General features: G+C 40.8%; 2 protein-coding genes across 2 annotated transcripts in view; both read left to right on the top strand.

The window, feature by feature from the left end:
* Positions 1–10,556, top strand: part of LOC129092707 (zinc transporter 6-like) — a 26,636-nt gene extending 16,080 nt beyond the window's left edge. The window contains exon 5 of the mRNA XM_054600726.1: positions 10,510–10,556. Coding sequence (XP_054456701.1) covers positions 10,510–10,556 — 47 coding nt within the window. The remainder of the gene's footprint in view (positions 1–10,509) is intronic.
* The window catches only part of LOC129092039 (zinc transporter 6-like), a 29,333-nt gene continuing 28,980 nt past the window's right edge, over positions 10,515–10,867 (top strand). The window contains exon 1 of the mRNA XM_054599791.1: positions 10,515–10,552. The gene's annotated coding sequence lies outside the window, so the exon portion shown is untranslated. The remainder of the gene's footprint in view (positions 10,553–10,867) is intronic.

Genomic DNA, 10,867 nt, shown 5'->3' with positions numbered 1-10,867 from the left:
TGTGTGTTGGTGTAGAAGCAGGGATATTTGTGTTTTTTGAGGTTTCATTTTTTTAACTTAAAGAAATGGCTAACAAATGTGATATATCTGACACTGATACAATACATTTGTGTTACATTTGTCATGAACTGGCTCACCGTTCAGACAAAAGGAGGGTGATTCACTAAAGCGTTGAGGTCAAAAGATAAAACAATTTGTTGAATAACGTGATTTATTTTATGTTTTGTGTCAGCGCAATGTTTGTGTGCATATCCATTAGTTTGTTTGTTTCTCATCAAGAGATGGTTGAATGTGCATATGTGATCCGAGGTGTGTGTGTGTGTGTGTGTGGCTGTGTGTGTGTGTGTGTGTGTGTGTGTGTGTGTGTGTATATATATATATGTGTGTGTGTGTGTTGTCCCCAGGCCCTCAGTGTTCCTGTGTGTCAGAACACAGCTGGTGAAGCAGTTCGTCCCAGGGGGCCTTCAGTACAGCCAACACACACTCACAGTAACCCTGTGTGTGTGTGTGTGTGTGTGTGTGTGTGTGTGTGTGTGTGTGTGTGTGTTAGTGTATTAGTGTGTGAGATCAGCTCCTCTTTCTCCCCATACAGCCACCACATCTGTCTTTGCTCTGTTTGTCTCGATCATCTAAACACACTGATGATGTCTGTGAATCTGCCTCCATGGGGGTCCCACCTTTAAAGGGACAATCCACCGAAAATCACTCCGTTAACAATTATGTAATTTTGTATCTATAAATTGTCACGCTAGTGGCAAAACATCTTCTATTGTCTTGGTTTGTCCAATCAACAGCTAAAACAAACATATATGGAAGTTTAAGATGATATTGCATAGAGAAAAGCAAATCCTCACATTTGAGAATTTGAACAAGTGAATGTTTTTTTTTTTGCCACAGGTTTAAACTGAATAGCTTATCTTGGGCACTTTAATCCTCATCAAGGTCTATATTATTATTTTTCTAATCTCTTATTGCCAGTATTGTTGGTTGTGGCAGAAAGCTTTGCAAAAGTGATGATTTTAGTGTTTCACTGCCCTCTCTGTCCTCTGACTACGTTTGGACGATATGGGTGAAGAATTGAAAGACTAAAACATGATTAAAACATCGTTCCGCCACCAAATCTTAAAAGAAATACAGATGATTCCATTGCTAGCTCATTAGTGTTACCTCAGAGTAAGACAGAGTAGTTGAAGAGTGAACAGAGATCTGTGTGTGAGAGTCTTTTGAAGTCTGTCCCTCTCATAGAGGTGATAGTGTAGCTCGAGACGGCCGCCATCTTGGATCACGACAGTCATTTGACTCTGTGTTTTAAAGTTTACGAGAGCAGCCGTGACTCAAGACAGTTCATGTAGACGTCATACGCACCACTTTTTGATTCGGATTTAGACGTTCTGCATTAAAAACAACACTGGCAGAGATTGGAGTCAACTCTCAGGATACGAAGGTTGATGAAAAATGCTTTTATCCCTTAACTAGTATTAACAAATCTGAGAATATTTGGCCAATTAGGACTGAACTCTTTCAGCCTGAACATACCAGCACTTAGTTTACCTAATGGCAGTTCAGTCTTAACAGATGATGTTACATTGATTATCATCATCAGCTGGGGGGTTGGGGGGGTACAGGGTCAGGGCACAGGGGGCACGCAGACGGGCCGGGTGTGGCGGTGTGTTGGGTTTAACATATCACTGCCAGCTGCCTCTCAAATCCCACGTGGAGATACGAGAATCCATTTGACTTCGGTCTGGTTTCATATCGACAGAAGTTGCTTGTCATATGTTTGGATGACAAGCTGTCCCTGTGTGTGTGTGTGTGTGTGTGTGTGTGTGTGTGTGTGTGTGTGTGTGTGTGTGTGTGTGTGTGTGTGTGCGTGCCGCGCGCCACCAGGGAATGTGTGTGTGTTAACCATTTGTAGACATGCTTGTTTTTATGCATACTTCATCGTACACGTGTGTGTGTCCAGTGTCTGTAACAGTGTTTGTGTTCCTACCGATTCCAGTGAGAATAAGAGGAAACTACCGTTAATACAAATGTTTAACGGTAGTTAATTACTACTCTAATTAAAATATCAAATAATTCTGTGAATCCTGACATTTCTAATGGTTCCTTATGTATGTAAGAAAAGATCTTGTCTTGATCTCATCATATGAAAATATTGTCTGAGTGTAGAACTTTATGTGAAGCATTATTTATCCAGAAGTTAAAGATCTTTGCGTGCAAAGTTACGTTCAGGAACATCACCTTCAGCTTTAGAAACAAGAAAGTTTAATGGTCACACTTTTTAGTTAAATACCCAGCCTCTCTCATGAGTTATTGTCCATGGAAAATAAATAAAATAAACTTTTAGACAGTTTCATTTGTTGATCTTAGAACAGGAGAGAAAGTTCTTTGTTTGTGTTTTAGGAAGTTCTTGTCCGTAACCACTGTAACAGCGTTTCTTGAGTCCATCTGCGCTGTGCAATTGTTCGTTTATGACACAATTAATACTTTAACTAATTCAACTTAATGACAACTAATTTAGGGGCTCAATTGACATGTATGAGCGCCTTAATGTAGTAATTTGAACCCCATAATTACTTAATTCACTTCATTTCCCCACATGGTGTTTACAAGACAGTTTTGTGTGTGTGTGTGTGTGTGTGTGTGTGTGTGTGTGTGTGTGTGTGTGTGTGTGTGTGTGTGTGTGTGTGTGTGTGTGTGTGTGTGTGTGTGTGTGTGTGTGTGTGTGTGTGTGTGTGTGTGTGTGTGTGTGTGTGTGTGTGTGTGTGTGTCCCTCAGGTCCAGTCTCATGTTTCTCCCTCAGTGGTCAGCAGTGTCAGCGCTGGGAAGCGTTCCCAGCCTCCTCCTCCTCCTCCTGTCACTAGTTCATCTGTTCCTCCTCATCCTTCTCTCTCCTCTACCACCTCACCCTCCTCTCCCTGTCCTGTCTCCTCCTCCTCCTCCTACTACTACTACTCCTCCTTCCTCCTTCTCTCACTAATTCATCAGTTCCTCCTCATCCTTCTCTCCCACCTCACCCTCCTGTCCATGTCTCTCACTCTTCCTCCTCCTCTTATAACAATCTATTCGTCATCCTTCTCTCTCCTCTCCCACCTCCCTCTTCTGTCCCTGTCTGTCTCCTCCTCCTCCTCCTTCTTCCTCCTTCTCTCACAAGTACATCTTTTCCTCCTCCTCCTTCTCTCTTGTCTACCAACCTCACACTCCTGCCCCGTCTCTCACTCCTCCTCCTCCTCCTCCTCTTACATCATGCCATTCTTCCCTCGCTGGTTCATCTGTTCCTCCTCTTCCCTCTCTCACTCCTCCTCCTCCCTAGAGAGCCTCCTCACCGCAGCAGTTGAGGCGTTCGATAGAAGCTTTTAGTTTACATCTGCAGCACACGAGCTGACCTGACACCACGACCCACTGTGTGTGTGTGTGTGTGTGTGTGTGTGTGTGTGTGTGTGTGTGTGTGTGTGTGTGTGTGTGTGTGTGTGTGTGTGTGTGTGTGTGTGTGTGTGTGTGTGTGTGTGTGTGTGTGTGTGTGTGTGTGTGTGTGTGTGTGTGTGTCTGGTCCTGTCTCACTTTACTGTTTACCGGAACCAGTGACACTAAGCTGCTATCTGCTGTGGTTAGCACATCCAGTGTGTGTGTGTGTGTGTCTTTTCAGGTGTGTCATTCTGTGTGTGTGTTAGAGAGTACCCCTCAAGCAGTAGTAGAGGAAGTATACAGACTCTTTACTTAAGTAAAAGTACCACACGGTAAAAATACTGTAAGTGAAAGGCATGCGTTGAAAGCGTTACTTCAGTAACAGTCTTCACTCTTTAACTATAATATACGTAACGTTTTGAAAGAAGAAAATGTCCCAACTGACTTTTATTTACTAATATTTTATCTAAATATATATATATATCATTACATTACATAGTTATTAGTCTATGTATTATTAAATAAGTTGTATTCCATCAATGCATTCAGGTCCAGTCTCAGAATTCTGTGCGATGGTTGTTGTTTTTTTGTGTTTTCTCTCTGCCATATTTCAGTACTTTAGCACAGTTTTTGATACTTTGTGCGAAACACATTTAAGTCAGTTGTCCAAACATTTGTAAGTTTAATTTCCAGCTTCACCTGTGAAGCATTAGAAGTTATCATGTAAAATGTCCTTAAAGCAAGAAGTTAACAGAAGAAAGTTTTGACGTTTATGAAAGCAAAGCAAAAATGTCCTTTATTCTAACAACATGAGTTTTAATTTCTTAATCTTTTGACTGTTCAAAATCCATCACATAGTTTAACGCAGTCTTGTCATTTGTTGATGCCGGACCGTCCTGCTGCACAAATGTTTCAGAATCATTGAATGAGAAAACCCTAAAGTTTGTATCAATCTACACAATTAAACCCTCTGATCCCGAAAACCAGCAGGCGGGATTTAAAAGCATGTTTTCTTTAATCAGTCGCCATAACTACACCGTTTATTGTCGTTTCATAAAACGTCATTATTGTCAGGTCTTCCTCTTTTCCGGACGGTCCTTTAACACACCATGTATGACGAACGCTTCCGTCAGACAAAGCAACCTAAACAAAGCTTAAAATTGTGATATTTCATCAAAAACATTTTATTCTATATGTCTCATTAAAAAAATCTTGCCCTGAATAAACCTTTTGCTTTAACCAGATACTGTTAAAAACATAAAATTCTGCGCTCCTCAGCGTAACTAGGAAGCCATGATTAATTCATCTGAGACCGACAGTCACATGACAAAAACTTAAACAGAACTGCAGGCTGCTGAGCTCAGTGCGTTGAGGAGATGACAGGAGAGGCTGTAGGTAGAGGTTGTAAACTATTGTGGGCACTTGGAACAACGTTGGATATATACAGTCCCAGTCAAAAGTTTGGACACACCTTCTCATTCAGCTACTTTGAAGAATCTAAAATATAAAACATATTCTGGTTTGTTGAGCATTTGTTTGTTTACCACATAATTCCATATGTGTTCCTTCATAGTTTGGATGTCTTCAATATTAATCTACAACGTAGAAAAAAAAAAAATAAAGAAAAAGAAAAACCATTGAATGAGAAGGTGTGTCCAAACGTTTGACTGGTACTGTAAATTCAATAGTTTTTCATTTTTTTGTTAACAAATTATCAAAGAAATTCATCTTAAGTCTTTTTGTTTTTTAGGATTCATGACATCGTTACAGTTTTTCTGCACAAAATACATTTTTTAACGTTCTCTCTGCTCTATCAGCCATGGTTGTTCTGTTTCCATAGAGGTGCATGACTTGTATATTGCAGTGAAAAACGACGCCACAGAGAGGAAAATGTGACCGGAGCAGAAAAAAAAAAAAAAAAGCCCCAAAACTGCTTGGGGTTTCCAGGGTGAAGTATCTTGTTGAAAATCCTTTCCTTGAATACTTCACTCAGACAATTAACTTTTGATAAATTAAGTGCCCATTTAATGAATATGGTTATACGTATTTATATCTCTTATGGGCACATTTACTGTGCTTTTACTTTGTGTGTGTGTGTGTGTGTGTGTGTGTGTGTGTGTGTGTGTGTGTGTGTGTGTGTGTGTGTGTGTGTGTGTGTGTGTGTGTGTGTGTGTGTGTGTGTGTGTGTGTGTGTGTGTGTCCTCTGCAGACAGCATTAAATATTCATCCTCCTGCTCGTATTTCTCCTCTCTCATCCGTCTATCCACCCTTTGCTTCCTCTCTTCCCTTCTTCCTCTTCCCTTTCTAAATCCTTTTGCTTTCCTTCTTTCCCTTCTTCCTTCTCCTTTTCTAAATCCTTCCTTCCTTCTCTCACCAATCTTTCTTTCTATTGTTTGCTGTTTTGAAAGGACATGAAAAGTGGGAGGAGGGTAGTAACGGATGAAGGAATATTAAATGATGCTAAATTAATTGTAAAAGAAGAGTGAGTTGACAAACTTCATCTCCTCTCCTCTTATCGATCCCTTCTGGAAAAAAAAACCAGGGGTTTGAATCAGTCGTTCTGCTCTCGGTGTTGAGTTCAGGTCCTGTGGGGCGACTGTGTTTCTGTCTTTTTACGTCTGTACATGTGTTGATATGAGTACATTTGTGTGTGTTTGGTCTTTGTTTGTGTGGTTCTGTTTAATGTGCGCATCATGTTCTCCAATCATTCAGATGTGTGTGTTTGTGTGTGTTTGTGTGTGTGATAGACAAGAATAATGTCCCGTCTGCTCTGTTTGTTGCTCTGGTATCACGTCCACACGTCCTCTGGGTGTCAGTGTTTGTAAGCAGGAGACTTATGAAGGAATTGAACCGGGTTCTCTATGTGTGTGTGGTGTGTGTGTGTGTGTGTGTGTGTGTTTGTGTGTTGCGGTGTGCATGTAAACCTATCCGAGCACAGCGAAGGGGAAATTTCAGCCTGGTTATTGATTTGGTCCGGCCCGTTTCAGGGTCACTGTGATGTCAGCGTTTGTATTATTATTGCTTTTATTGTCTGCTCCTTTTAATTCAACACAACACGGCGACATTAAACCTCATTGATTCCTGCGGGTAGACGAGCTGCTGCATATCAAAATAACAACAGGACACAGCAAAAGGACTTCATATTGAAATATAGAGCATTGAACACGATGAAACCGACAATCATGAATAGAAAGATCAATAAATCAGTCTTAGTACTAAACATAAGAATCTCTACTTTTCCTCCACTGCATCTCAGAGGGAAATATGTTGTACTGCAAACATTTCCTCAATATCAGTAAACAGGAATGTCATTAGTTCTGCAGGTATTCGGTCATAAAACAAAGTATTTTCATAGTAATGTTGACCAAAGAGACCAAAAAGTCAGATTATCAGCAAAGTTATTACAATTCATCCTGACGGGAACATTAAATGTCTGAACCACATTTCATCACAATCCGTCGACAGCTCATGCTCATAGTTTCACTTCAATAAAAGGTTGTTTCAAAATCACTGCCTAATTCTGTTTAAGAATCCTAGTTTCTTCATTATTTTCAGTTTCCTGGACACAACTTGTTGCTTAAAAACCTAAAATCAAGTAATTGTCCTTTTTTTAAAGACTTGTAAATTACAATTAAGCAACTATAAACATGTTTGTGAAGGGATTAAGTGATAAGGTTTTATATTAAAGTCTCCAAAATGTTAGATAAGAGTTAACTATTGATGATTCTTTCTTGTAAGCGAGTACTTTTCCTTCAATGGTGTAGATATTTCCCTCCGTTCTACCTGTCACTCTTTCACCACCAGTGTCTCTCACTGTCTCTCACTCATTCACTTTCTCTCTATCTGCCTCTCTGTATAAATGTCCTTCACCCTGTCTGTCTGTCTTCTAAACTCTCTCTCTCTCTCTCTATCTGCGTGGATCTCTCCGTCCATCCCTCCACCCGTCCATGTGTCTCTCCGCCTCAGTCCCGCTGCCCGTCTCTCTCTTCCTGCTCGTCTGTCTCTCCGGGCCCTTCGCCGCGAGGCCTCTCTGTCAGGATTACATGGTGTCAGGTTGGCCAACATGGACACCGCTGGTGGGGAAACAAAATGTTCCTCTCTGCACAAAGCCGCTCTAATCCCCCACCCCCCCACCACAGCAGAACCTGATTACAGAAAGCTGGTCGACGGGCATTAAGACAGACAGACAGTCAGTCAGTCAGATAAACAGACGTGCAGGACAACGCTGCATCTCTCTCCGTGCTGGCTGGTTACCTGACTGATTAGTTAATTGGCTTTTTGGCTCACTGACTAATTAACTGACTTTGCTAACTGACCCATCTTACCTACCTTTTTTTCTGATTGGCTGCCGTCCAGGTGAGTGAAAGCCTGGCTGAAGATCTGCCGGCCCGATTAAGTTAACTCGCTAACTTAAAGACCGACTCAGCGGCCAGCAGTCGAGCTCGATGGCCAGTTATCTGGTCAAGTAACTGCTGACTGTCTCAAAACAAATCTTCCCTTCCACAGTTATATACATCATTATTACGCCGAGATAAAGCTCATGCCATCAACACAACAGCCCACAAATAAATCAATAAGCGTTGTCTTTGTTGAAACCGTTTGAAAGAGATGTTGAGTCAACTTAATGGTTCTTTTGTAGGCAGCAAGAGAGTGACTTTAAATGTTTAGCATTGAAAACAAAACCTGATCTGAGAAATAAAACACCCTTAATTATTTTATTTCAGTATTTTTTGCCTTCTGATGTGTTTTTCAATGAGAGTCTTCTATACGGTACAAAGAAAGTCACCTCAGAGGACATTGTAACACAATTTTTTAATATTTGAACATTCTCTCTACATAGAGAATATATGACTTTACATACAGTGGGGCAAAAAAGTATTTAGTCAGCCACCAATTGTGCAAGTTCTCCCACTTAAAAAGATGAGAGAGGCCTGTAATTTTCATCATAGGTATACTTCAACTATGAGAGACAGAATGAGAATTTTTTTTTTTCCTGAAAATCACATTGTCTGATTTTTAAAGAATATATTTGCAAATTATGGTGGAAAATAAGTATTTGGTCAATAACAAAAGTTCATCTCAATACTGTTATATACCCTTTGTTGGCAATGACAGAGGTCAAATGTTTTCTGTAAGTCTTCACAAGCTTTTCACACACTGTTGCTGGTATTTTGGCCCATTCCTCCATGCAGATCTCCTCTAGAGCAGTGATGTTTTGGGGCTGTCGCTGGGCAACACGGACTTTCAACTCCCTCCACAGATTTTCTATGGGGTTGAGATCTGGAGACTGGCTAGGCCACTCCAGGACCTTGAAATGCTTCTTACGAAGCCACTCCTTCGTTGCCCGGGCGGTGTGTTTGGGATCATTGTCGTGCTGAAAGACCCAGCCACGTTTCATCTTCAATGCCCTTGCTGATGGAAGGAGGTTTTCACTCAAAATCTCACGATACATGGCCCCATTCATTCTTTCCTTTACACGGATCAGTCGTCCTGGTCCCCTTGCAGAAAAACAGCCCCAAAGCATGATGTTTCCACCCCCATGCTTCACAGTAGGTATGGTGTTCTTTGGATGCAACTCGGCATTCTTTCTCCTCCAAACACGACGAGTTGAGTTTTTAACAAAAAGTTCTATTTTGGTTTCATCTGACCATATGACATTCTCCCAATCCTCTTCTGGATCATCCAAATGCTCTCTAGCAAACTTCAGACGGGCCTGGACATGTACTGGCTTAAGCAGGGGGACACGTCTGGCACTGCAGGATTTGAGTCCCTGGCGGCGTAGTGTGTTACTGATGGTAGCCTTTGTTACTTTGGTCCCAGCTCTCTGCAGGTCATTCACTAGGTCCCCCGTGTGGTTCTGGGATTTTTGTTCACCGTTCTTGTGATCATTTTGGCCCCACGGGGTGAGATCTTGCGTGGAGCCCCAGATCGAGGGAGATTATCAGTGGTCTTGTATGTCTTCCATTTTCTAATAATTGCTCCCACAGTTGATTTCTTCACACCAAGCTGCTTACCTATTGCAGATTCAGTCTTCCCAGCCTGGTGCAGGTCTACAATTTTGTTTCTGGTGTCCTTTGACAGCTCTTTGGTCTTGGCCATAGTGGAGTTTGGAGTGTGACTGTTTGAGGTTGTGGACAGGTGTCTTTTATACTGATAACAAGTTCAAACAGGTGCCATTAATACAGGTAACGAGTGGAGGACAGAGGAGCCTCTTAAAGAAGAAGTTACAGGTCTGTGAGAGCCAGAAATCTTGCTTGTTTGTAGGTGACCAAATACTTATTTTACCGAGGAATTTACCAATTAATTCATTAAAAATCCTACAATGTGATTTCCTGGATTCTTTCCCCCCATTCTGTCTCTCATAGTTGAAGTGTACCTATGATGAAAATTACAGGCGTCTCTCATCTTTTTAAGTGGGAGAACTTGCACAATTGGTGGCTGACTAAATACTTTTTTGCCCCACTGTATCTAGATTCAAGCAATGCCAGGAATCGTATGCTAGGGATGTTTTCAGGTTCAGTGGCTTCAGAGCAAACATCGGGTCAGAAGAGGGACGATCTCTATAGCATGAATATTATATTTAAATCACGCTCTCCTTGCCGACTCCCATCAAAACCCGCCGTCAATGTTTCCTTTATCAGTTCAGGTTTTATTTTCAATGCCAACATGTAAAGTCACTGTCCTAGCTCCATAGGAGTTTGTGTTGCTGTTTATATTGAGCAGTGTCACTAATATTTTGTCTTCTCTCTGTCATGTAAATATCATTATGTGAAGCAAATAAATCAAATTAGTATGATGTTAAAGAAAAAAACCCAATATTTTGCCATGGTAATGAACGTTATTTTTCTTCTTATTCAAGTTTAATTTCTTTATCGTTGTCATGTTTAAACATTTCTCCTCCTGTGTTCACCTGTATGCTTCATTCAAATGATTAAGTCTTCAACCTGCAGATGATGTTTGATGATGTGGATTGAAATCATGGTACACCATCCACATTATGAATTCACTGATCAAATATCTAACTTGGTTCTTAATGTTCCAGGGCTATAAATCGATTTGTATTTTAATTTTAATGGTCTTTGTTTTTCTGCTCTGTCATTTCAGCCTTGACCGCCTACACGTACCTCACCATCTTTGACCTGTTCAGGTGAGTGTGTTCTGCATCAGCTAGAACATGAATGTGTTTTCTCTCATCAGATTTGTTACCAATCATTGTTCATATCAGTTTTTGAACCGAGAGAGAAAAAAAGTAAATTTAATTAATGACAAATGTCCCAAAAATGCAATTTCTGCCTCTAATATGACAACAAATAGAATGTGTTAATATTTTTATTTCCTTATTTCTATGACAATAACTGCTACATGCATGATCCTTTTTGATTGTGAAAAAAAAAATGTGTGAGGTGTGACACAACACTCTTTGTCTGCTCAGCCGTGACGAGGTTTGCTGTTTTGATGGAGA

This window comes from Anoplopoma fimbria, chromosome 6 (assembly GCF_027596085.1).
Source record: "Anoplopoma fimbria isolate UVic2021 breed Golden Eagle Sablefish chromosome 6, Afim_UVic_2022, whole genome shotgun sequence".
Classification (NCBI taxonomy): Eukaryota; Metazoa; Chordata; class Actinopteri; order Perciformes; family Anoplopomatidae; genus Anoplopoma; species Anoplopoma fimbria.
The sequence above is the reverse complement of the archived record's forward strand: the minus strand, read 5'-3'. Positions and strand labels throughout refer to the sequence as shown.